Source organism: Rhinatrema bivittatum, chromosome 3 (genome assembly GCF_901001135.1).
Source record: "Rhinatrema bivittatum chromosome 3, aRhiBiv1.1, whole genome shotgun sequence".
In the NCBI taxonomy this organism is placed as follows: Eukaryota; Metazoa; Chordata; class Amphibia; order Gymnophiona; family Rhinatrematidae; genus Rhinatrema; species Rhinatrema bivittatum.
Window position 1 is genome coordinate 338,212,461 of NC_042617.1, and position 27,108 is coordinate 338,239,568.

General features: G+C 42.8%; 1 protein-coding gene across 9 annotated transcripts in view; it reads left to right on the forward strand.

Moving 5' to 3' along the window:
• ASCC3 (activating signal cointegrator 1 complex subunit 3) overlaps positions 1 to 27,108 on the forward strand; it is a 1,498,074-nt gene that overhangs the window by 117,570 nt on the left and 1,353,396 nt on the right. For all 9 annotated transcript variants that reach the window (XM_029595363.1, XM_029595357.1, XM_029595354.1 and 6 more), the window contains one exon: positions 13,762 to 14,345. In XM_029595363.1, the coding sequence (XP_029451223.1) occupies positions 13,762 to 14,345 (584 nt within the window). The remainder of the gene's footprint in view (positions 1 to 13,761; positions 14,346 to 27,108) is intronic.

Consider the following 27,108-nt stretch of genomic DNA (forward strand, 5'->3'; position numbering starts at 1 on the left):
TTGTCCTACTGGCGTGAAATTTCAAATTTGGAAAGGGCAGTGTTCTTCCAATGTCCTCCTACCCAAATTGTCCTAACCATGTGTCCACCCTGGACTGGTGGCCTCATCTAGATAGACTTGACATCCAGGATCTATGGTCCGCCCAGGAACATCTCTGTCAAATCAATTTCCTGGAGCTCTGGGTGATCAGGTACATGCTGTGGGCTTTTAGAGCTCAATTGTACAACAAAATTGTTCTGATAGACTGACAAGCAAGTGGTGATGTGGTATGTCAATAAGTAGAGAGGTATGGGATCGTACCTCCTGTGTCAGGAAGTGGTCTGGATCTGGCCTTGGGCCCTCTTCCACAGAACTCAGGGCCTTGTACCTGGCGGGAACGGAGAGTGTAATAGTGGACAGAGTGAGTCACGCCTTCAGACCCCATAAATGGTGTGAGGACCAAGGGGTCTTGGATTGGATCTTAAGCCTTTTGAGAGAGCCTGGATGTGGATCTCTTCACAGCGCCTTGGAACAAACCAGCCTTGGATGCCTTTGCTTGCCACTGGGGCAAGGGTTTCCTGTATGTGTATCCTCCAGCTCCACTGGTAGCGAAGACTCTCTTGAAACTTCGCGAGGACAAAGGGCCTATGATGCTCATGGTCTCCCACTGACTGAGAGAACAGGTTTCCACTCCTCTGGGAGATATCCATTTGGAAATCAATCAGGCTGAGGTCTTCCCCAGGTCTCATAACCCAACATTGAGGCCACTTGTGCCATCCCAACCAGCCTTTCCTCCTGTTGCAAGTAAGCAACTCTGCTTTATTGGCTTTCTTGGCTTTTTGTACAAACGGGTAGAATATTTTTGTCTTGTCATTGGCTTTAGTTTCTCGTTCAAAAGCCACTCACAGTGGAACTGTGAACAGAGCATGGTAAATGGAACAGAGAGGCATAAAATAAACTGATAAGTAAAGGTGGTTAATAAGAGGTTATTTGAAAGATAGTTAAGCAGTAGCAAATGGTGGCAAGTGAGGGAGAACCATAAACTGTAACTCTCTTAGAGCACTTGATTTTCCTGGCATGTATTGCTTGCCAAACAATAATAATAAAAAAAACCAAAACCTCCAGGGGAGTTTAGGCGATAAAAGGCTCGGAGGCAGATAATGTGGCAACCTGAAGGGGACTTGTTTGGCGTGAAATACTATAGGGAGAATCTGGATTGGGAGCATAGGGTGCAAGATGGGAAATAAGTATCAGTTTGTGAATATGTAAAACTGATGTCAATATGAAATGCAATATTTTGTATTAGTAGTTTCATTTATTTTCTGATAGTTCTCTTTCTCTTTGTTAGCCATGTTGCATTTTCTTTATATTCAATGCAGAATCCATCTAATATAGAGATTATTAAAGCATGCAGTTAGCTTCTCCTTTGTACTTTTTCTTCTTTCTTTTGACACACATTTCCTGCATAAACTGTTCTTGCACATTTTTTTTAATATTTGCAAGCTTTGCAGAAACCTTTAATTAGGAGGGAGTAAGACAGTATAATTATATATCTTGGACCGCAGGATTCTAGAGATCAAAAGAGAATCTCTTAATAACAGAAGACATCTGTAAAAATCATAAAGTTGAGTAAAGAGACTACTTTCTGAACTTGGCTAATGATCATGGAATGCTCCATGGTTTATCCAGCCTATCAGGGTCCAACATTGAGACTCTGACATAGCAGGACCCAATAATGAGGCTTCAGCCTATTGGGGTCCAGCAGGTAAAGTATTAGCTAACCCTCGGTGCCTGATGCCATCCCACATGTTTAGGTGGACAGTCCTTAACTGAAACCTTATAATATCTATACCCAAACTCTCCAGTTTAGATCACAATAGACAACAGGAAGTACTAAGAGCAGAAGATGACAGAGAAGGGGACCGTATACCCTGCTGGTGAGTGTAGCTAGCCAATGGAATCCTTGGTAACCGAAGGTTTTGGGTGAGATTGACTGTCTTTTTTAATTTGTTTAGAAGATTACTACTTATTAGTGAAACACAAGTTAAACAAAAATCGAAAGCTTGTTTAATACATTTTGGTGAATTCTTATTTTTTTTGTTATTTCATATCCACTACAGTGGCCCAGAATTTTGGGAGGTGCCAGTCTGTTGTAAGCCAGCTTTTCACATACACTGTGGAATAAGTTGGTTTTTCTTTAGCTATTGGAAAGGAGGCTTTGTTGCCTTCTATTCTGTATAAATATTTCTGCTGAATCGTCTTGGTAGAGTATATAGGGTAAGTGGAAACTAAAGAGGCAGTTAATTATAAAACTAGAAAATATGACCACCAGTATGAAATGGCTAAAGGAACCATTGCATTCTCTGCTGTGCCTCTGTCTAAACACATCACATTTCTATATCTCTGATGTTAGAGTGCTGATGAGTAAGGCAAAATTATGGAATGCTAATTCTGGACTCGCTCTCTCCAAAGTCAGCAGTGGCACTTTGCTACAGCTTGTGACAAGTAATGCGATTTGAAATTAAATTGAAAAATGGGACAAGTATTGCCAATTTAAAAACATTGTTTCTAGTCCCAGAGCCATAGAGGATTAGTTGCCGTTTGCCTTTTTTTTTTTATAAGCCCTGTGTACCCACACCATTTGCAAAATAATTATTTCTAGTTGTGGTTAATACAAAATTAACAATTTGGCAGCATATTTTAGTATAATAGAAACTTGCCCTTAGTAATAGGAATCCAGATGTATTTACTTACAGTACTATATCCGTCACTTACTTTATATTGCCCCCTTACAATGAACATTTAAAATGGACTCCTAATCTGGGGGGGGGCGCTGGGGATGATTCAGTACTGGCACGTGATTACAGATCTGTTCAATTTTAGGTAACTACTTCCAATCAGACTTGGTTGGTATTGCCTAAAAAGCCATTTAATGCATCTTTAAAGAACTACAGTCACTATTTGAGTATCTTTGTTGTCTCAGCAAGGAGGCAAAAAAATCTTATGAGCATGGAAATTAAATTATCCTCTCATTCTGGGGTGTTTTTGTTTTTTTTAGGGCAATGTGGGGAATTTAACATACTTGCATCACCTGATCTCTACATTTTTTGTGCATAAATGGAAGTGTTAGGTGTCTAGCTGACACCTTTCACATGCACTGAATTTATTTAAAAAAAAAAATAAAATAAAATATATATATATATATATACAGTGGAGGGGGAGGGGATTTTTTTTTAGGTTTGACTTAATTTCATTTGTGCATGGAGTTAAAGGATGTTGGTAGAATTGAAAAGGTGTTTAACATGGATTGATTCAGTATACCCCTTCACCTCCACAGAATCAAACTTTTCAGGGTAGCTTAATGCAAGCATTTTAGCTTGGATCAGATGGGAAATGCTTCTCAGTAAGTATATATACCTTTCAAAAGGGAAAACAATTTTGAAGTTCCAAACTGAGCACTGTTTTTTTTGTTGTTTTTTTTTGGTGAGTGAGATTGGATGGATTTCTAGATTTAATTTTCTATAGTGTAGTCCACCTTGAACAGGAAAACAGAGACCTTTTTTCTGTCAAATTTGAAGGTATACAGAAAATTATGCACAGGAATCAATCTCTACAGGATATTGCCAACTATGCTTAAACCAACACACACATTTATTTTATATCTTATGAAAAACTGTTTCTGGCTTTTGTAAAGTTTGTGGGGGAGAGACTTAAAGATCTAAACATGAGCCAACAGGGGGGGCAAGATGGCGGCATAGGTGCACTGCTAAACGCAGGTTGCCCGAGATTCTCCTGGTTTTTACAGCGATTGAGACATGCCTTCTAAAAGAAAGGGAAAAGTAAGGATTTATCCACCAGAATCCTTACCTCCCTCGGGGCAACTAGACATCCTGCGGTTTATGCGTCAGCTGGAGCAAGAAGGAGGAAGAACCGAGGAACACGATGTGAGACCCGGCGGGGGAGAGCTGGGAGCTCCGACGGACAAGGCATCTCTCAGCCCTGACACCAGACCACTGCCGGCGCAGCGTGACCCCGACAGAGTCTCTACCCAGTCGCAGGTCGATGACACGGCCAGAGCGACTGGGGGGGTGGAAACAGACCCTGTTACAACGCCGGGAATAGAGGAACTTACCCAGGCAGAAGCTGAGTTAGCTGCCGGTGTGGGAGCCTCGGGAACCTCTGGATCAGAAGTTTGCCTCGGTAGGAGGAATGAGGAGACTTCAAGGAACGGAGGTCAATTAACAAAATATCCCGGCGTATTTGGTGAGTCCCCAGAATTACCATCTAGACCGGACGCAGTGACTCTTGAGTCACTCTGGGATTTAGTCGCGGGTCAAGGACATTCAATGAAATGATTGGAAACTAAAATGGACTCCTTAAATTATAACTTTCAGCAGAAAATATTGGGAATTCAGGAGCAAACCACAGAGACAAATAATAAAGTTTTAGAGACTGAAAGCAAAATTCAGTCTCTTCAAGCTGTTAACCTGGCGGTAATTAAAGAACAAATGGCATGCTCCAAACGTTTGGAAACTCTAGAAAATAACATCAGGCATTTAAACCTTCGAATATTGAACTTTCCTAAAGTCGCTGGAGAAATTCCCGCAGCACCTACCATTCCATTAAATTTGACCAGTTTTCTGGAAAATTCGGATACGGATGTATTAGAAAGAAATACCTTGTTAGTAGCGTTTATTTCTGTCTTAGACCTAAACAATGTGATGCGTAGTTTCTTTCGTAAGTTTCCTATATCTTTTTATGGTCAAGCAATAAGAATATATCCTGATTTAGCACAGATAACACAAATAAGGAGAAGAGAATTTCTGTCTTTTAGGCAGGATGTTGTATCTCTAGGATATGTTTACTTTACGTTATCCCTGTAAGTGTATTCTTAAAAAAGGAGATGACTGTTTTATATTTCTTCAGGTAGAACAGCTTCGTCAGTTTGTGAATGCCTGTAGGCCTACCACTTTTCCCCAGTTGATTAAATAAGGGCAATTAAAAGTAATAGCTCTGGTATGTAACCTATGTTAAAGCCTAATGTATGTTATAGATTCCTGGGATTCTCTCACTAAGTTTTTCCTTGCCTCTCCTTTTATTTACCTCATGTGAAAATTTAAGTTGTTTAAAAGGTAGAATGGTAAATGTTTTATTTCCTTTATTTTTTGCCAAGGAGATATAGTTTGGATACAATTAATAATTACTTCCTTTTTGGATTAATATTGTGAATATAATAGAGGTTTCTGTTATATCCATTGTGTCAATTCTACCTATATAAAACTGTTTTCTCTGTAAAATATTCCCCTAGAGGAAAGGTGTCATGGAGAGAGATGGTAGAGACATTTAAACACCTCAGATGGGTCTCTTTCAGCAAAAGGAAAACTCTTGAATAGGGGCTTATGGACTGAGGGTGAAAGGGGGTAGTAGATTGAAGAGTAATCTAAAGCAAGGGTGCTCAAACCTGTCCTACGGGCTCCCCCAGCCAGGCAGATTTTAAGGATATCCCTATTGAATATGTATGAGAAATGGTTCCAAACACAGGAGGTAGTGCATACAAATAAATCTTAAGCATGTTTATTAGGGAAATCCTGAAAACTCAACTGGCTGGGGGGGCCTGTAGGGTCAGATTGAGCACCCCTGATCTAAGGAGTACTCTAATCTTTACAGAAAGGGTGGATGAATGAAACAGCCTCCTAGTGGATGTGGTAGAAACAAAGAAAGTAACTGCATTCAAGAAAGCATGGGCCAAGCCCAGGAGATCTCTCAAGGTACTGGTAAGGATTGTAGAGATGGACAGACTAGATGGCCACATGATCTGTTTCTGCAACATGTTTCTATATCTTCAACTTTTGGCCATTTTGCTGCTGAAGGATTTTGCAGACCAGAAGGTTGAGTGCTTATTCATAAAGCCCCTAGTAGCCTTAGAGCTCTGCTAGAGAGGGAGGACAGAGTTGCTGGTGAGAGTTACCATTAGAATTATGGAGGTAATATTGTATGTTGGGTTTAATATTTTTTTAATCTCTTCAATAATTATTAGCACTGTGATTTAGTGTCATGTACACTTAGGAAATATGTTGAGCAAAAAAAAATATTAAGTGGATTATTATATCCTAATGATTGGTATGACCATCAAATTTTAAAATTAAAAAAAAAAAAAAAAGTGAAAATTAGCATGTTCATACTTAGTGCCCAAGGTAGAAAGGAATCACTTAGATGGAATCACGTATCCTTTAGCTAAACATTATATGCCAATAAAAAGAAACTCTCAGACCGATGCAATTTTGGCATGCATTAAACGGGCGCTCATGATTGTCTGCTCTCAACACGCGCTAATCCACTTCTCCTGGGTGCCCGATTTACTATTTAAATGGGCAGCCTGGGTAGAAAGGAGGCACTAGGGAAAATTTTGCGTCCCTAGCGCTACCTCAGAATTGGGCACCCAGGAGCGGTGATTGTCAGTGGGTTAGGAAAACGGTCGCTCATTAATTGAGCATTCATTTTCCTAACCTGACCGCCAGTGGCACTTCTTAAAATTTGTTTTTTCTTTTTTTTCTTTCTGTTCTCCTTTTTTAGGTTCCTCCAACTTAATATCGCCATGATATTAAGTCGGAGGAACTACAGAAAAGCAGTATTTTCTGCTTTTCTGTAAACTTTTTCTGCTCCAGGGCAGGTGTTAATTTTTGAGAGTAGATATGTGCAAGTAGGGTGCACAATTTTTTTTATTCACACAGGACAAGCAGGATGGTAGTCCTCACATATGGGTGACATCATCAGGATGGAGCCCAATCACGGAAAACTTCTGTCAAAGTTTCCAGAACTTTGACTGGCCCCTATTGGGCATGCCCAGCATGGCACCAACCCTGTAGCCAGCAGGGGTCCCCCTTCAGTCTTCTTTTTTTCCGCGCAGCAGTAGCCTTGCAGTAAAGGAGCTCTGAAGAGATTCCTGACAGGAATTTTCTTCACGAAATTATTTAAAGTTAAATTTCCCCACAGGGGTCCCTCCTCTAACTTTTTTCTCTGACCATGGTGCTCCGGTAAGTTTCTACCCGTTTTCCGTCTATTACCGTCGAGTTTGGCCCTTGTGGCCTACTGGCCGTTGACCGTACCGCGGCTCGATTTTTTTTCAATGGCCATGGCTTCGGGGTTCCGTTGGTGCCCGGACTGTACTCGCACCATGTCTGTCACAGACCCCCATGGAGTCTGTGTAATGTGTTTAGGCCGTGAACATGATGTCCTGACTTGCACCAAATGTGCCCTCATGACACCAAAAGGTCGCAAAGCCAGAATGGAGAAGATGGAACTCCTCTTCCGTGCTCAAACCCCGACTCCGTCCATTGCATCGACGTAGTCGGAACCGGCACAGTCGACTTCACGCCAGCATCGACCACCGACCGGTGACAGACTGCCATCGACGTCTTCACGGCCATCGACACCCTCTGCTCCCCCTCAGGATCGAGGGGATCGCAGGGAAAAACATCGCCATTGACATCGTAAGACTTGGACCATTGAGGGAGCGAAATCATCGACCTCGCCACCGTCCGAGCCGCCGTCGAAGAAGCCCCGTCCAGGAAAGGCACTGACCATTCCTGTGATCGGGTCACCGAGGCAACCCTCACCCGATCGGGGTTTGGGAGCCGCGATTCCACCTGTAAAGGAGGTCCCTCCGGCTATGCCTCTGCCTCCCTCTTCTGTTCTGAGCCGGGGCTGCTTGCTCCAGGTCTCCGAGAAGAACTGGACCGGATGGTTCAGGAGGCCATTGACAAGGCGATGCAACGTCTCCAGGTCCCTCTGGCAATGGCACCAATTGTGGAACCTGTCATTGACCCGATTTCAGCAGCGCTGGTACCACAGCTATCCAGAATGGAAGCGCTGATGACCGCCCTTCCTCCGATGGATCCCGGGTCTCCGATGCCTCTGATGCCCTCCCCGATGACAGCTTCAACGGGAGGAGAAACACCGTTCCGCATCCCTCCATCGGGTGTGTTGCCTCAGCCATCGATGCCAATGCGCCCCTCGCCATCGATTCATCCATCTATGCTGATACATTCGTCGGCGCCACAGAGTCATCCATCGATGCCATCATCGATGCCTCCGATGATTCCTCTGATTTTTTCGGAGCCTAGACCAGGACCCTCAAGTGTCCAACCCCCTTCACTTCCTAAAGGACAGTCTGCTGATCCTTATAACACTTGGGGTGATGATGCTTCAACAGACACAGATGACTTACCTTCACCACCTTCTCCCACTGAAAGTAGAAAGCGTTCTCCTCCAGAGGACCTCTCATTCATAAATTTTGTGAAGGAAATGTCTGAGTTGGTTCCCTTTCAACTACAGGCGGAACAGGACGATAGGCACCAGATGATGGAGTTACTCCAATTCCTGGATGCCCTCAAAGTGATCACCTCTATTCGCGTTCATCAGGTCCTAAAACCCTGGATCAATTGCTCCAGTACATAGGAAAGCTGACACTACTTATTTAGTTCAGTCAGCCCCAGGCTTTCAAAAATCCCAGCTTGACCACCACTCAGTTGTGGTAGAGTATTCACAAAAGAAGGCAAAAAGGTCAAAACCCCACTTGTCTACCCCGCCTGCTAAGGAACAAAAATTCCTAGACAACATTGGTCGACAAGTATTCCAAGGGGCCATGCTCATCTCCCGAATTGCTGCCTATCAGCTTTATAATGACCCAATATAATAGGGTCATCTTTAAGCAGATTCAGGACTTCTCAGAGTCCCTTCCAGAACAATTCCAAGACCAGCTACAAACCCTTGTAAACAAAGGATTTGAGGTAGGCAAACATGAGATTTGAACATCTTATAACATTTTTGATACCTCTACCAGAGTATCTGCAGCAGCTATTTCGGCAAGATGGTGGGCCTGGCTCAAGTCTTCTGACCTCCGCCCAGAAGTGCAAGACCAATTATCCAACCTACCATGTATCTGAGATAATCTGTTTGGAGAACAGATCCAACAAATGGTGGCCGAATTAAAAGACCATCATGAGACTCTCAAACAGCTCTCTTCAATGCCTTCCGACTTCTCCTCAAGACAGCCCTTCAGGAAGGACTCTAAGAAGTCGTTCTACTGTCCAAGGAAGGCCTATATGCTACCAGCAAGGTCCCGTGCTACAAGACCTTATCAAAAGCCTCAGCTTCGCCAAGCCCGAAAACAAAAACCGCAAGCAGCTCCCCAGCCAGAACCTGCTTCAGGTTTTTGACTTCCGCTTGGAGAGCAGCAGCCAGATTCCTCTGCCAAGCATACCAGTGGGAAGTCGATTGTGCCACTTTCACAACATGTGGCAATCAATCACGACAGACCAATGGGTATTGGCAATCATTGCTCAGGGTTACCATCTGAACTTTCTCGCTCTGTCACCGGACTCCCCACCTCTACAGATGTGGGGGACGTCCAACCACTCCATTCTTCTGGATCAAGAGGTCTCCCTCCTTCTCCAGTCAAAAGCAATAAAACCCGTTCCACACTCGCAGCAAGGCCTAGGGTCCTATTCCCGGTACTTTCTGATCCCCAAAAAATCGGGGGCTGTTCGCCCAATTCTGGACCTACGTGCTCTCAACAAGTACCTCCAGCAGGAAAAGTTCAAGATGGTAACCTTGGGATCGCTTCTACCTCTTCTACAAAGAGAGGGGACTGGCTCTGCTCTCTGGACCTCCAGGACGCATACACCCACATTGCGATAACTCCAGCTCATCGCAAGTACCTGAGGTTTTTAGTAGGCCCCAAGCACTATCAATACCAAGTGCTTCCGTTCGGCCTAGCGTCTGCACCACAAGTCTTTACCAAATGTCTCGTAGTTGTCGCAGCTTTCCTCAGGAAAGAAGGTGTTCACGTCTACCCCTATCTGGATGACTGGTTAATCAGGGCTCCAACCCAGCAAACTGCTCAGTCGTCCCTCGATTTGACTCTACACACTCTAATTTCACTAGGATTTCTCGTCAATTACAAAAAATCCTATTTAGTCCCATCTCAAACCTTGTCGTTCAATGGGGCAGACTTGGACACCTTGCAGACAAAGACATTTCTACCTCAAAAACAAGCGCTAACTCTCGTGTCTCTTGCTCACCAGTTGCAGTCTCAGAATACTGCAACAGCTCGCCAATTCCTTGTCCTTCTCGGACACATGACATCCTCAGTCCTTGTCACACCAATGGCCCGCTTGGCCATGAGACTCATGCATTGGACTCTGAGGTCACAATGGATTCTAGCTATTCAGCCTCTGTCGACCATTGTCCACATCTCCGACTCACTCCGTCTGTCTCTCGCCTGGTGGGAAAAATCAGACCAATCTCCTCCAGGGATTGCCCTTTCAAATGCCAGATCCTCAAGTCATTCTCACCACCGACGCTTCCATCCTCAGGTGGGGAGCCCACGTGGCCAATCTGCAGACACAAGGATCTTGGTCTCCAGAGGAAGCCAAACACCAGATAAATTTCCTGGAGCTTCGAGCAATGTGATATGCTCTCAGGGCTTTTCAGGATTGCCTTTCCAATCAAGTCATCCTGATTCAGACGGACAACCAGGTGGCCATGAGGTACATCAACAAGCAGGGAGGCACAGGCTCCTTCCTTCTGTGTCAGGAAGCTGCGCAGATTTGGGCGGAAGCTCTCTCCCACTCTATGTACCTCAGGGCCACCTACTTGCCGGGAGTGGACAATGTTCTAGCAGACAAGCTGAGTCGCGTCTTCCAACCGCACGAGTGGTCTCTAAACACCTCGGTAGCGAACTCCATCTACCGACAATGGGGATATCCTAAGACAGACCTCTTTGCGTCCCCTCAGAACCACAAAGTGGACAATTACTGCTCCCTCATTCGCAGCAAACGCTCTCAGCCCAGAGATGCATTCTCCCTCTCATGGGCAACCGGTCTGTTTTATGCATTCCCTCCACTTCCTCTTCTCTCGAAGACTCTCGTGAAGCTACGTCAGGACAAGGGAACCATGATCCTGATAGCACCTCACTGGCCACGCCAAGTGTGGTTTCCAATACTACAGGATCTTTCCATCCGCAGGCAAATTCCCTTGGGAAAGGACCCACTGCTAATCACTCAAAACAACGGGAGCCTATGCCATCCCAATCTTCAGGCCTTGTCCCTGACGGCATGGATGTTGAAAGGTTAATCCTTCAACCTCTTAACCTTTCAGATCCAGTTTCCCGTGTCTTGATTGCTTCACGGAAGCTTTCCATGAGAAAATCTTACTCCTATAAATGGAAAAGGTTCACATCATGGTGCGCTTCTCAGTCCCTTGATCCCTTTTCCTGTCCAATCCCAAAGTTTTTGGACTATCTCTGGCATCTGTCAGAGTCTGGTATCAGACATTGTCCATCAGAATGCATGTCAGTGCGGTAGCCGCCTTCCATAAAGGTGTCGGATGTCCCTATATCAGTACAACCCCTTGTAACACGATTTCTGAAGGGCTTGCTCCACATCAAGCCACCTTTACGTACTTTGGCCCCTTCTTGGGACCTTAATCTGGTTCTCGGTCGGCTCATGAAACCACCATTCGAACCTCTTCACTCCTGTGACCTAAAATATCTCACATGGAAAGTGATTTTCCTTTTGGCTCTCACTTCAGCTCGCAGGGTTAGTGAGTTACAGGCCCTAGTTACCTATCCGCCTTACACTAAACTCCTGCAGGACCGGGCGGTACTCCGCACTCACCCTAAGTTCTTGCCTAAGGTAGTTTCGGAGTTTCACATTAATCAATCCATCATTCTGCCTACCTTCTTTCCCAGGCCCCATTCCAATCTAGGGGAACAGGCTCTGCATAGCCTTGACTGCAAACGGGCTCTAGCTTTTTATCTAGACCATACAGTTGCCCACAGGACGAGCACTCAGTTATTTGTCTCGTTCCACCCCAACAAATTAGGGCAACCTGTGGGTAAGCAGACTCTCCCCTCCTGGTTAGCGGACTGCATATCTTTTTGCTATCAGCAAGCAGGCATTCCTTTTCAAGACCGTGTTAAAGCACACTCTGTGAGGTGAGGGCCATGGCGACTTCAGTAGCACACCCATGATCGGTGCTGCTTCCTGACATTTGCAGGGCTGCCACCTGGAGTTCTCTCCATACCTTCGCAGCCCACTATTGCTTGGACAAAGCCAGAAGACAAGATTCCATCTTCGGCCAGTCTGTCCTGCATAACCTGTTTCCAACGTAATGTACCAACAACCTTCCGCCTGCCCAGTGGGGTTCAGGATGCCCTCTACCAAATTCCACCCCAGTTGTTATGCCTGTTGCATGCCGTTGGGTACATTTGGTGCATGTCTGGACATCCTCAGCTTAGTGCTCACCCATATGTGAGGACTACCATCCTGCTTGTCCTGTGAGAAAGCAAATGTTGCTTACCTGTAACAGGTGTTCTCACAGGACAGCAGGATGTTAGTCCTCACGAAACCTGCCCGCCGCCCCGCGGTGTTGGGTTCGTAACATTTTGTTGTTTTATTTTTTGGCACTGCCTGTAGCTTTCAAATAAGACTGAAGGGGGACCCCTGCTGGCTGCAGGGTTGGTGCCATGCTGGGCATGCCCAGTAAGGGCCAGTCAAAGTTCTGGAAACTTTGACAAGTTTTCCGTGACTGGGCTCCATCCTGATGATGTCACCCATATGTGAGGACTAACATCCTGCTGTCCTGTGAGAACACCTTTTACAGGTAAGCAACATTTGCTATATCTGGAGGTAATAGCTAATAGCCTCATCAACATGAATTTACATATGATGAGCACTATTAGCTTTTTGCTTGTTTGGATGCGCTAATTCCTTATTGCATGAGGGGTTTTGGACACGCGTTCAAAACACGCATCCAAGTGCTGGTAAAGTCGTGCGCTCAGCTATGCACACTGGATTACATTGGCCTGTTAATGAATATGCTAACCCACCAGGTTTCCAAATTTTTTTTTTAATTCCCATAATACCCACCTTAGAAAATCAACCAGCTGTATGTGTGAAAAAGATACCCCTCTGTTTTTAGGTTAGTATATTCATTAAGAATATTTTTTTATCAATATTAGCTATTTATTTGCCTTCATTGTAAAAATATGGCAGTTTACAAAATAATATACATAAAATAAGCATAAAATACAAAATAAAATCATACATCAAATAAGCATAAAACAAATTAGCTAAAGGACTCTTGATTCCATGTAAGTGATTCCTTTCTGCCTTGTGCAGTGTATGTATGAACATGCCAATTTTTTCACTTTTTTGAATAGAATTTCACAATTTTAAAACTTGAGGCTATACTAATTGTTAGGATATAATATACCACTTTTTAAATATATATTTTTGTGTCATATCTTATTAATTACTCAACCTTCTGTTTTGTTTGCTAGTGGACACATTTTGAGCTCTGTTTTTATTAAAGTACTGCTTGAAGTCCATTATATTTCAAGGGTCAAGTTGTAGAGGTGCACTGAAAAACAGGCATTTATTCTGACAAGAAATCCCCCAAGTGTAAAGCACAAAATGAATGATGATTCTGGTGGCAATTAAGAAAATGGTGATTGCATTTATTGTGTAAGCTATCGCATATGAGCAAAAAATGCACTGTTTTAAGTAATGAAAGAGAACACCTATAGCTTTCCAAATGCACCGTTTCCCATCCTTGCTCACTGCTGACTTTTGTGGCAATAAGTGTTACCGTTTGCATTTGTTCAATCCAAAATTTTTTTGCCATTTTGTACTTGTTCATCATTTGGAGCTTATGACCTCTCCTGTGTTGTTCATTTGTTAAACTGTAACTTGTTCAATTTCTTTTATTTTTGAACAGTGGGAACAGAGTATGGACAAGAAGCAATTGAAAGCGCAGCTGTATTTCTCTTTAAGATCTTTCATGTCAAGGAATGTGTAGGCCATGATGAGACAAAAGCTATTAAACAGATGTTTGGGCCCTTTCCATCATCGTCTGCCACGGTAGCCTGTGATGCCACATGTCGGATCACTTCCTGCTTCACAGAAGAACAGCTTGCAGCCCTTGTACAGATGTTTAAAGGAAAAAATGGTGATAGTACGAGATGCTTTGGTAAAAATATCATGTTCTCATTTGACATGTATGACTTGGATCACACTGAGGAACTGCCAGTAAATGGTGAAACTGATATGCAAAAACACATTAGCTTAGATTACTGCAAATTTCAAAACAATCATTTGGAACCCTCACAGGACTGCTTTGTTGATGGCTCCGATGCCAGATTACTTGGAAAAGTAGATGGCTCTTTTCTGCGCTGCAGAGTGGAGAAGTACATTGTTGAAACATTACAGGGAACGTCTGGAGGGCCTACGGTGGATGACCTCTGCTGCACGTTATTTGAAATGCTTGCATCCAATAAAAGTGATGACGAACTTCAGAATGAGGTAGTGTGCACATTTATATCATTCTTATTTGTAATGGTTCGTATTGGACAGGATCCATGTTGACAGTGCAAATAATAAACCTAGAGCCAATCTATAGATAGGAAGGAGATGCTTTGCTGAATTGTAGGGGAGGACATAACTTTAGTAACTGCTGAGATCTGACATACTGCCAAATCTGAGGCTGCAGCTGTCAAGGGTGAATAGGACATTTTGTTCGCATTAATGTTTTGTTTTGTGCTCATAAAACTGATATCAGATAATAAGAGAATGTAAAAATATGGCTCTAGGGTCCATTGCCCTGTACAAAGCACTAGTTCTGCGCAGTAGATTAACTGAGATCTGTTTAATATTTTGGGGGCTCCCTAACTACCTTTCCTGTACTGTTAGATGGATTATGTATGTGACTTTTCAATGATGTTTTACTATATAAACTGGAAAGAAATGTAGAATTTGAAGGGTGAAAATGTTTTAAATATCTATATGTTTTTAATGTGGTGTCATGTATTAAAGTGCTGTACATACGTGTGTTTGATGGGGGTACTTCTGACATACAGCTTGAAATAATTGAACCAAAAGTAGTAAACGTTGGGCTGTTGAATTCTTAGGAAGACTGGGTAGCCAATGGAGACTATTAAGGATATGAGGTACAAGCAGGGGGGGGAGATAGGAGGTAAAATGAGTGATTTGGCTGATGAGTTGTGAAGAGAAATAAGTATAAAGGCAAGCTTGTGAAAATGAATTCCTGTATTTTAGGTGTGTACATTTTTGTTACGGTGATTTTTGTTTTAGTGCATGCTATTTCGAAATAGCACATGCTAACATGAAACAGAAAAAATGAAACAATTTTTTCATCCTGAGTATTTTATTTACTTAGCTATTAATCGCTTCTTTAGAGCAACTCAAAGTGATATACAAAAGAATAACTTAATCAATTAACACAAAATACAGAGTATTGATTGTAGGGCAGGTTAGATCTGCTACATTGTTGGTTATCTTGAACCATTAGGTATGGCCACATCTGCATCTGAGAGATCAAGATGATCTAATTCTTTAGAGAGGTGGGAGCTGAGGTTGTCTAAAGTGCACATTTTCCTGAATTGGATTGTGTATTTGTGAGATGATTGGGGAGTGGTTTTGGTGAACTCTAGGGTCATCGTAATCAACCGATGGGCTGACCACGGGATGGGTGTGCAAAAGGGTTTAGCAGCGGAGGAGAGGCCGTTAAGGAATATTAGATCCAGAGTGTGACCTGCTTTATGTGTTGGGACTGTCTATGATCTGTTTGAAACCCAGGTATTTAAGTGAGGAGAGAAAAATTTCGCCATTGGGGGAATGGGGAGAAGTGTCAACATGAAGGTTAAAGTCTCCCAGTATTATAGATGGGGCATCGTAGTTAATATGATTGGCGATTTGTTCAATAAGAGGGGAGGGGTCTGATTCTAGGAGCCCTGGGGGGGGGGGGCATAAATTAGGCATATTTGAAGGTGGGTGGATTTAAAGACTGCGAATTCAAGATGTGCAGCTGCTTCTGAGTGTTGAAGTGAAAGGCTTAGATCTTTTTTTGCCATTAGGAGGAGGCCGCCGCCTCTTTTTTTAAGTCTTGGGATTGAGAAAATGTCGTACATCTGAGTGGGAAGTTGGTTGATCAGCACAAAATCAGTGGGTTTCATCCATGTTTCTGTAATTGCGCAAATGTCAGGTTTGGCATCCAGTAGATAGTCATCGATGATGTGGGTTTTTTTTCGTGAGAGATTGGGCATTAAAAAGTGTTAGTGAGAACAAAGAAAGGCCCAGAAGTTGATTGAATGGGGAGATCATGATGGGGATCAGCCTCTTTGGTTGAATGTTAGGAACGGTGGAGGGTTTGATGTAGTTTCTGAAATGGTTGCGGATGATGGGGATTGGGAAGGTACGCATCTTGGCTGGAGTAGGTCGATGAATCCGCTAAGTGTTCGTCTGAGTGTTCCTCTGCTGAGTGAGTCCACTGAGTGTTCCTCTGCTGAGTGACCATCTGCTGAGAGGGTCAGCAGAGTGACAGACTGCTGAGACACAGTCTGCTGAGAGAGTCTGTTGAGTGACAGACTGCTGAGAGAGTCCAGTGAGTGAGACTGCTGCATGCAACTGTTGAAGTGAGTCTGCAAGTCTGATGAGTGAGTCCGCGGGGAGTCGGTAAGCTGAGTGAAGATGATGGATGAATGAAGGGGAGAGAAGGTCAGATGAAGAGGTATGAGGTAGCTGGGTCTCAGCGTGTTCGGATGCACTGACAGTGTTGCTCCGGTGCGCACAAAGGGGCATGCCCTTTTGTCGCGCGACGCCTGCATGAGAAGCAGAGAAGTTAAATGCAGAATCTGTTAGCTTCTTCTCTGATGTGTTCCAGCTGGGGGAGGGGTCAGCAACCACGAGGTGGAGGGGAGGAGTGGGTCTGACCAGAGGGCTGAGCACAGGGAGAGATTCAATCCAAGCCCTGGAACTGGCTTGCAGAGCAGTTAAAAACACACAGAAAAGTACGTACATGCATGAGAAGCAGAGAAGTTAAATTCATTGATTGTGTCATTGATTGTGATTCATTAAAACCTTTCAGGTATCTTAAGGTTTGTATCATATCTCCCCTGCACCTCCTCTCCTCCAGGGTATACATATTTAGGACCTTCAACCTCTCCTCATAAGTCATTTGATGGAGACCCACCACCATTTTGGTCACCCTTCTCTGGACTGCTTCCATCCTGTCTCTGTCCTTTTTGAGATATGGTCTCCAGTACTGAACACAGTACTCCAGGTGAGGTCTTACCAAGGACCTGTTCAAGGGGATTGTCACCTGTTTTATTCTTAATGGTTATTCCTCTCTCAATGCAGCCCAGCATTCTTTAGGCTTTTGCTATCGCCTTGTCACATTGCTTCGCCATCTTCAGATTACTAGACACTATCACCCAAGGTCTCTCTTGTTCCATGCACAACAGACCTTCACCCCCCATCACATACAGTTCTTTTGGATTACCACACCCAAGATGCATGACTCCGCACTTCTTGGCACTGAATCCCAACTGCCATATCTTTGCCCACTGTTCAAGCTTCCTTAAATCACATCTCATTCTCTCTATTCCTTCCGGCGTGTCCACTCTGTTGCAGATCTTAACATCATCCGCAAATAGACAAGCTTTACCTTCTATCCCTTTTGCAATGTCGCTCACAACGATCCCTGTGGCACTCCAGTTAACACAGTTTTCTCTTGAGAGCAGGTTCCATTTACCATCACATGCTGTCTTCTGTCACCCAGTTTGTAATCCATGCCACCACCTTGGCACTCATTCCCGAGCTTCTCCTTTTATTCATGCTTCTATGTGGGACCGAATCAAAAGCTTTACTAAAATTCAAGTAAATCACGAGTGCTTTTCCCTGATCCAATTCTGTAGTCATCCAATCAAAAAAATCAATCATTTTCGTCAGAAAGGACCTTCCCCTGGTGAATCCATGCAGTCTCTGATCGAAAAACCCACCGGATTGTAGATAGTTCATTATCCTTTCCTTAGGCAGTGTCTCCATTAATTTTTCCACCACCAAGGTGAGGCTAACCAGCCTGTAGTTTCCAGCCTCCTCTCTGCTCCCACTCTTGTGAAGCGGGACCACCGTTGCTCTTTTCCAATCACTCTGCACCATTCCCGTTTCCAAGGATCTAGTGAACAGGTCAGATAGCAGAACCGCCAGCCCATCTCTGAGCTCCTTCAGTATCCTGGGATGAACCTAATCAGGCACCATGGCTTTATCCACTTCCAGTTTTCCTAGCTCTTCCCATACATTCCCTTCTGTAAATGTAGTTTTGTCTGCTCCACCCTTTTCCACAGTCTTCGAGAGGACTGGGGGACTATGAATCATCATAGCATCTCATTGGCCGAGCAGGTCTGGTTTTCCACTCCATCGGGAGTTGTCTGTCTGGAAACCGATCAGTCTGGGGACTTCTGTGGATCACATCATGCAAGATTAGGGCAGGCTGTGGCATCCCAACCTCCAGGCCCTGTCACTCACAGCCTGGATGTTGAGAGGCTGATTCTGCATCTGCTCGATCTTTCCGAAGGTGTTTCTCTGGTCCTTGTGGCTTCTAGAAAGCCTTCCACTAGAAAGTCCTATGGACTGAAGTGGAGGAGGTTTTGCATATGGTGCGAGTAAAAGGCCCTAGATCCTTTCTCCTGCTCCACACAAAAATTGATTACCTTCTGCACCTTTTGGAGGCTGGCCTAAAATCCAGCTCTGTCAGAGTTCATCTTAGTGCTGTTGGCGCATACCACCATAGTGTAGATGGTATGCCCATCTCTGTACAGTCTATAGTTGTATGGTTCATGTGGAGCCTGTTTCAGTTGAAGCCCTCTCTAAGGCCTCCCATGATGTCCTGGGACCTCAAAGGTGGTGCTGGCTCAGCTGATGAAAGCTCCTTTTGAGCCGCTACACACCTGTGACCTAAAGTATGTGACCTGGAAGGTCATATTTTTGGTGGTGGTCACTTCAGTGCTCAGCGAGCTCCAGGCTTTAGTGACTTATCCACCTTATACCACGTTTTATCATGACAGGGTGATCCTAAGTTCCTGCCTAAAGTGGTGAAGGATTTCCATCTTAGCCAGTTCATTGTCCTGCCAACATTTTTTCTCAGGCCCCTTTCGCACCAAGGCAAATGAACACTGCACATTTTGGATTGCAAAAGAACCTTAGCCTTCTATCTGGTGCAGACAGAAGCCCTTAGACAATCCACTCAACTTTTTGTTTTTTGATAGGAATAAGTTGGGCATCACTGTTGCCAAACACTTTCTAATTGGCTAGCAGACTCCATCTCCTTCTGTTATGCCCAGGCGGTACTGCATCTTGCGGGCCATGTCAACGCTAACTCTGTTCGGGCAATGGCAGTGTCGGCGGCCCACTTTCGAACAGTTCCCATGGAGGAGATCTGCAGAACTGCAATGTGGAGTTCTCGCCACACATTCACATCACATTACTTTCTGTATAGGGATGGTCGACTCGACTGTAGGTTTGGCCAATCTGTCCATTGGAACTTATTGGAGGTGTTCCTGCCTAAGGCCCATTGTTTTTATTCAGGCTGCCCCCCCCCCCCACCTGTCACCAACAAAATGGGTTGTTATTGTGCCCATTGTTACTTGTTTGTGTTAGTCACCTTTTTTGTTAGGGAGCTGCCTGTTGCTAGGGATTCACCCAAGTGAGGGCTACCATCCTGCTTTCCTCAGAGAAAGAGTTGCTTACCTGTAACAGGTGTTCTCAGAGGATAACAGGATGTCAGTCCTCATGAAACGTGGTCGCCACCTCACAGTGTTGGGTTTCCATGCCTTTATTTTATCCTTGAATTCTATAAGACTGAAGGGACCCTGCATGGACATGTAGTATAATGCATGCTGAGCATGCCTAATGAGGCTCAGTCAAAGTTCTAGAAACTTTGAAATAAGTTCTCTGTACCGGGTTTCATCCGATGTCTTCGCCCATGGGTGAGGACTAACATCCTGCAGTCCTCTGAGAACACCTGTTACAGGTAAGCATCTCTGCTTTCTCAGAGGACAGCAGGATGTCAGCCCTCATGATACCTGCTTGCCTCACCTTGGAGTTGGCTTCATATTTAATTGCTAAAGATCAAGATTGAAGGGGCCTATGTGTGTGTTAGCATGCATGGGCATGATCAGTGAGGCACAGTCCAAGTGTTAAAAGCTTTGACATAATATTTCTGTGCTGGGCTTTATTGGACGATGCCATCTGTGTGATGACTGACTTCCTGCTGTCCTTGGAGAACTGTTACAGGTAAGCAAGTCTACTTAGCAGAGCCTTCCTTTAGACTAGTAATGAAATAATTTATTTATTTAAAAGCTTTTGTATACCGCCTATACAAATAAGAGATCTAAGCGGTTTACAATGTGTAACGTACATAATCTTACAATGATAAATGTATATAAGCTAAGGAACATATGTCCAGCTATAAGACAGGTATTAACATATACTCATTAAAAGAAAAATAAAATAAGTAAAAAGTGAAATAGGAAAATAAAATAAAACGTCAGCTTATTCTTTTGTGTTGAAGGCGACAGCGTACAGATGAGTTTTCAGTTTTTTCTTAAATTCTTTAGAATTAGTTAAGTCTAAGAGCTGTTGGAAGGGAATTCCATAAGATAGGACCAGCCACTCATAATGCGCGCTTTCTTTTCATTTCTAATCTTGTGATTTTTATCATTGTGACTTGGAAATATTGATCGACAGAATGTAGGTAATGCTGGGGCTGATACAGATGTAATGTGGTACGTAACGAGAGGCAGAGGGATTATAAATTAAGTTGTGAATTAGTGTTAAACTTTTGTAGTGAATATGCTGTCAAATTGGGAGCCAGTGAAGTATGGAAAGAGTAGGAGTGTAATATGTTCTCTGATTTTAGTGTGTAAGAGGCATATATATTTCTTTCAAATACATACAGATGTATGCTTGTTTTGTAGTTGTGACTGCTAGCTTAAATGATGTAGACAGCTCTTTCTCCTCCCTTTATCTTGTAGGAGACTGTTTTATTCTTGCCTCATTACTTTCTTTAAAGTGCGCAGTTTTTCCATACACCAAATGGCTGATTTTTTTCCTTATTCCTACTGTAAGTTTTTGTTTTTTTGTTTTTTTTAAATAGGGGCCTTCATATCTAGAGTCTTGGTTAATTTTCTGCAAGTTAATTCACATATAAAGATTGAAATGAATCTGGAATAGATCCTAAAGCCTCTATAACCTTATCTGGATCCCTGTTAAGAAAAGACCAAAGCTGTTTAATGCCATTTAATTGGACATTTACATTTGGCTGTATCCAATAAATAAAAAATGATCTGACCAGAGCACTGATGATGTAATATTGAATCTAACTTTACCTTGGTAAATAAATTAAATCCAACATATGTCCTGTTCTATGTGTGGCCTATTCTATAGTCTGCTAGAAGCTCATAATCAATAGGTATATTAAAATTTCCCAATTGGGAGATGACAGCAGGACTTTATCTATCAGCAGAAGAAACTGGTTGATTTGGCCATTTAATCTCAACAATAAATCAATAAAGTATCTAATCAAGCTTCTCCCTGTAAGCTAACCATTAAGCATTCACATCCAGAAATCAGCCTCAAAGCTAAATCACGATACAGTACAAGAGCCTCCTTTCGCACATGAAGTCCACATATACATTTGAAATTCTTTGGATATAAATGATTTAAAATTACCACATCATAAACATGAAGCCAAGACTGTCATAAAAGGTTGTCCATTCTCTGTTTCAGAATTAACTCATGGAGTGTATCTACTTTTCCTTTGGCCTATCTAGCATTACCTTAAAAAGAACCAACATTTTTCTGTCCTTTAGTAGTTTTGAAAATATTAGAGGGGGATTAATGGAATAGAATGTAATACTGTGACTTCTCATCTCTAATGCCTTCCTTACTTGGCTATTTTATTTCCCATGACTGGAATTTGGTGGGAAATTGGGGGCAGAAGAACCCATAGCAAGCACCTTTATTTATGCTTGAAAGTTGATCTAACAAGTAAATAAACCGAACCCATAATAAATTTGGGTCTGACAGATGATATCCTTTACCTCCTCTACTTAAATCTGCAGAAGATCTACCTTTTATTAAGAGCACCATATGATCTAGACCGAAAGTTATATCAACCTTGTAACAGAAATCACACTAACCTGCATCTCTCCAACCATCCCTTGTTTGGACCAACACATTGGTCACTATTTAACTCAATCTCATTTGAATGTTTGTCATATCTCCCTTGTCAGGAGACAAAATGTATTGTTAGGTATTTGTGATTAGATCCTTAAGTGTCATCTCATTAGACTTTTGATGCTGACTTTGTCCCATTTTGGTAGCGCTCCTTGGACAAGTCTTTGCTCTTCTAGAAATATAGCCTTCAGAATTGGACACACTATCCCAGGTGAGGTAACATACTGGTGACAGCAGAAAAGGATCAAATGGTCCATCCAGTCTGCCCAGCAAGCTTAAGGTAGTAAATGCCATTCTGTGCAGGTTACTCTCATATTTCTCTTAAGGCTAGTAACCTTTGTTCTGTGCAGTTATCCCCAAACCTTACGATACCCATAAATTTTAGCTAGTAACTATTTTTTTTTTTTTTACTGGGTGATGAGCTTTTTTGAAAATTCATAGTGTTGCTTGTTGTGCTTTGCTTATGGACTTGGCTGTAGAAGCAGCCCTGGACCAATGAGCTGTGTAACGGCATGATTTTTTTTCTACTAGGTAAACATCTTATGCATCTTAGTTCCCCTCTGGCTCTGCTCACTGCCTTGTAACACTGTTTTGCTACCTTGAAATCATGTATTTATTTACTTCGATTTATTACTTGCTGTCTTGAATACACAATTCAGCCAAAATGTTTTACAGCACATTAGAATAGCAGCTTTGTAAAGATTACATGTGTAATAGTTTAAAGTATAGCAAAATCATATTTTATTTCACAATCAAGGTGCACCATAAAACTAAATTTTAATCTGGGGCTCAGTGTGTATACAACTTGATTTGATTTATATGCAGCCTTTTGTCACTGGTCAGCCACTTCAAAGTGGATTACATTCAGGTCTACAATCTTAGAGGCTGATTTACTGAAGCTCTTTTCCCATTCGGTCTCTGTGGGAAAAATGCTTAGTAAATGAGGCCCTAAGTTTCTATCTGAGACAAGGGAGAGTGAAGTGACATTCTCCAAGATCAAAGGAGTGACAACATGATTTGAATCATAGCTTCCCTGGAGGTTTTTACTCGTTCTGTCCTGCTTTTTGGACATCAGATTCTCTAAGCCCCTCCCCCTATTATGCACCACTCCTTTTGGATCGCTGAAGCTCAAATGCCTATCGTTATTTTAGTATTGAAATTTAGCTGGTGGATAGCCAAGATTTATTAAATTTAAATTGCTGCTATTTACTCCCTCAGGTATGTCCACTCTGTTGCTGATCTTAACATCATCTGCAAATGACAAATCTTCCCTCCTAACCCCGCCACAAAATTGCTCACAAAGAGATTGAACCAGAACATGCTCCAGGAGTGATCCATGAGGCACTCCACTCATTTTTCTTTATTCAGAATATATATATTTAACTGACACATTACAACCGTAAGGAAACTAATACAATATTTGAGAATAGAAAGATGCTACCAACTTGAAGTTTCCTTCCATCAGGAAGGAATCCTAGAATGTGCACAGCTTTAAGGAGATATTAAAAAATAAAGAAATAAGAATGGCTTTGTTTTTTTTAAATACTGTTTTTATACAACTAAATAGTGTTAAGATCCTTTACTTAAAATTGTCCATAACCTAATGCAGTGTTTCCCAAACCCTCTCCTGGAGGCACACCTATACAGTCAGATTTTCAGGCTTCCCACAATGAATGTACATAAGTTAGATTTGCATACACAATGTATGCAAATCTGTCTCATACATTTTCATTATGGCTATCCTAAAAACCTGACTTATTAGGAGTTCCTCCAGGAGAGGGTTGGGAAACACTGACCTAATGTGGATACGCTTGTTTTCACCCTTAAATATCACTTGTGTTATAGGCAGTTCTCTAGCAATATAAACCTTGCTACTGTGATGCCCATCATTTAATGTTAACTTTGGTTTTAAGGTTGCTTTGCATTGGGGTTTTTATTTTTTGTATAACTTTTGCTGTTTGGATTGCCATTCTAAGTTCTACTGCTGCCAGCCTAAGGCTTTCATACAGATGGGGATTTTTCATTATAGCGATTGTTTTTGACATTTGCTTCTGGCATCTGACTGTGCTTCCATGCAGGTGGCACCCCTTCACCAATAATAGTCCATTTATAGAACCGTATTATAGCATTATTCAGAGGATGCTACAAATATTTATGCCAACTGCTCTGGCTACATTTAAAACTGATAATGACTTTTGTTAAGCTCCATTTGCTACTAGTTTTTTGAACTTTTCAAAACCTAATAATTTTTGTATTTTAGAAACCTAGAAACTTGAAGGTAGAAAAAGACCATATGGCACATCCAGGGTGCCCATCCACCCAATTAATTTAGCTTTTTAATTCCTTGGAAATCCCTTGTATTTATCCCATGCTTTCCTGAATTCAAATACTGTTTTTGTCTCTACCACCTCCAGTGGAAGTCTGCTCCATGCACCCAACAACCTTACTGTAAAGAAATATTTTGTATGATTACTACTGAACGTACCTCTTTTTACCCTCATTCCATGACTCCTCATTTTAGAGCCTCCTTTCCATTGAAAGAAGCTCACCTCCTGTGCATGGAAACCTTTGACTTATTTAAATGTCTATCATATCTCTCTAATCTCACCTTTACTCTAGAATATACATGTTTAGATCTACGTCTATCCTCATATGCTTTAGGACAAAGACTACTCTCTGGATCGACTCCATCCTGTTTATATCCCTTTGAAGGTGTGGTCTCCAGACTTATTTAGATTTATTTTATATTTTTATATTCCACTTTTCACACTTTTTTCAGTGCTTCAAAACGGATTACGTTCAGGTACTGTAGGTATTTCCCTATCCTCAGAGGGCTTACAATCCAAGTTTGTACCTGAGGCAATGAAGGGTAAAGTGACTTGCCCAAGGTCACAAGGAGTGACAGTGGGACTTATACACAGTATTCCAAATGAGGTCTCACTAGGGACCTATAGAGGGGCACTATGACATACCTTTTGCTGCTGACCATTCCTCTCCCTATGCAGCCAAACATCTTTCTTGGCTGCATAGGAAAAGGAATGATCAAAGGTATTGTTGAAGTAAAACTAGCTGGTTAATTCCTAGCTCTTGTTCTTTATTTCATTCAAGCACATTGGTTTTCACAGATAGAAATCATTTTAGAAAATTTAGGCACCAACCAAAACATTTAGGAGCCATGGAATGTTTTTTCTTTCTTTCTTTTTTTTTTTTTTTACACATTTTGCTTGTTTTTCCGATTTTGCTGTTTATAGTTGTCTGTTTTTTTTTTTTTTGTTTGTTTTTTTGCTTTTAGTTTTTGTGCTTCTTTGAGGACAAACAGAATGGCAATCCTCACAGATGGTGGATATCAGATGGAGCCTGATATAGAACTTTGATATCAAAGCTTCTGTAAGCTTTAAACATGCCCCACTGGGGATGTGCAACCCTGGCTATTCCCCTGTATCACATGTAGGTCCCTGCGGTCTCATCTTTTCCATAGAGCTTGCAGACTGCAGTTCATCTCTGTCATAGCTGCAAGAACTGATTCTCTTGGGATCCCTGTGGGTTGTGTTTTATCTAGTTCTTTAGATATGTTTTTTCATTTAGGTTGATGTTCCATTATCTTTCTGTTCTGGTGCTCCAGGGTGACAGTTTTTTTTTTTTGTTTGTTTTTGTTCCACCATTGAGTTGATTATTCAGCTTTTCCATCTGATGCCTTGGATGGCCTATGGTTTACATAAGTGCCCCAGTGCAACTGGATGGCCTATGGTTTACATAAGTGCCCCAGTGCCCCAGATGCCTTGGATGGCCTATGGTTTACATAAGTGCCCCAGTGCAACTGATTTGGTCTGCACACCCTATAATCTGTGGGTGCTTTGTCTGGCAGACTGACCAAATGTCTATGGGTTTTCCTTCAGTGAGGCTATAACCATCAGAATGCTTTGTTCCTGATGGGAACTCCTGGATTTGGGAGACTTAGCCTGGTCAATAGGCATCAGCATTGGAGCGAGGAACTCAAGAGCTGCATCAGGAATCAACAGTGTATCAAAGTGGAGTTGGACCTATCACATTTCCAGGCACCACAAAGGATTAAGAGGCATCAAATAGGGTTGATGCATGATGCCAGAAGAGGGGGCATTCTGCTGGTAGGCACAAATGCTCAAGTATTACTGTGGGAAGGAAAGCTCATCTTTGCCATACTCTTGGGAGTTGCATTAGTGTCCTAGGGCCCAAATGATCAGTTCACCTCTGTTGCCAGGAAGATGAAGCTTCTCTTCTTTAGCATTTGGGTAAGTCATTCCCAATGAATTGGTTATGCACCTCTGCCAGCAGATGAAGATGGAGCAAAATCTGATGACATGGCTATATTGTCCCGCCCCGACATCAGCCTGCCAGTATTCTCCATCTGCAGAGATGATGGACGTGCATTTTCCTTCGGGGGATTGCCTGTGTGAAAAAAAGAGAAGAAGAAAAATTGGAAAGAGGATGTCTATGTACTACTGCTTACCCTCCTTCTGTAGAGTGCTTCAGTCTTGTAGCTTTGAATGGTGTGGACATAAATTCCAATTAGTGGTTGCAGACCAAGAGAGGCTCAGTGGTGAAGGGTTTAGCCCTTTCCCCCCAGAGCCAGGACCTGTTCCTCCTCTCAACCAGGAAGGGCTGAGCTAAGGTAAAAGTTTTTAATTTGGGGGGGGGAGTCAGCGACAGGAAGATAGCAGGAGAAGGGTCTTTTCCTCTGCATTCGGCTGTCCTGCTCATGTCTCTGGAGGTTTCTGTGAGGTGAGGAAAGAGTGCAGGTACGGCAGGTTGAACAGGCGTTTGGCTAGGCCCTCCTTTCAGGCTTCTCCCATTTTGGTGTGCAGTAGGCCGCGTGGTACTTTCACACGGTTTTTTGCTGCAAACTGTCAGCATGAACTTGTGTGACCGGGTGTGCGCCCATTCTTTTTTGTGCGTGTAATTGGACGTTCTTCCTTCTGGACAAACATGTTGTACTCCCAGTTTAGGCGTCTGAACTGGGTGACCAGATTGGGCATCTAATAGGACAAGCGGCCTA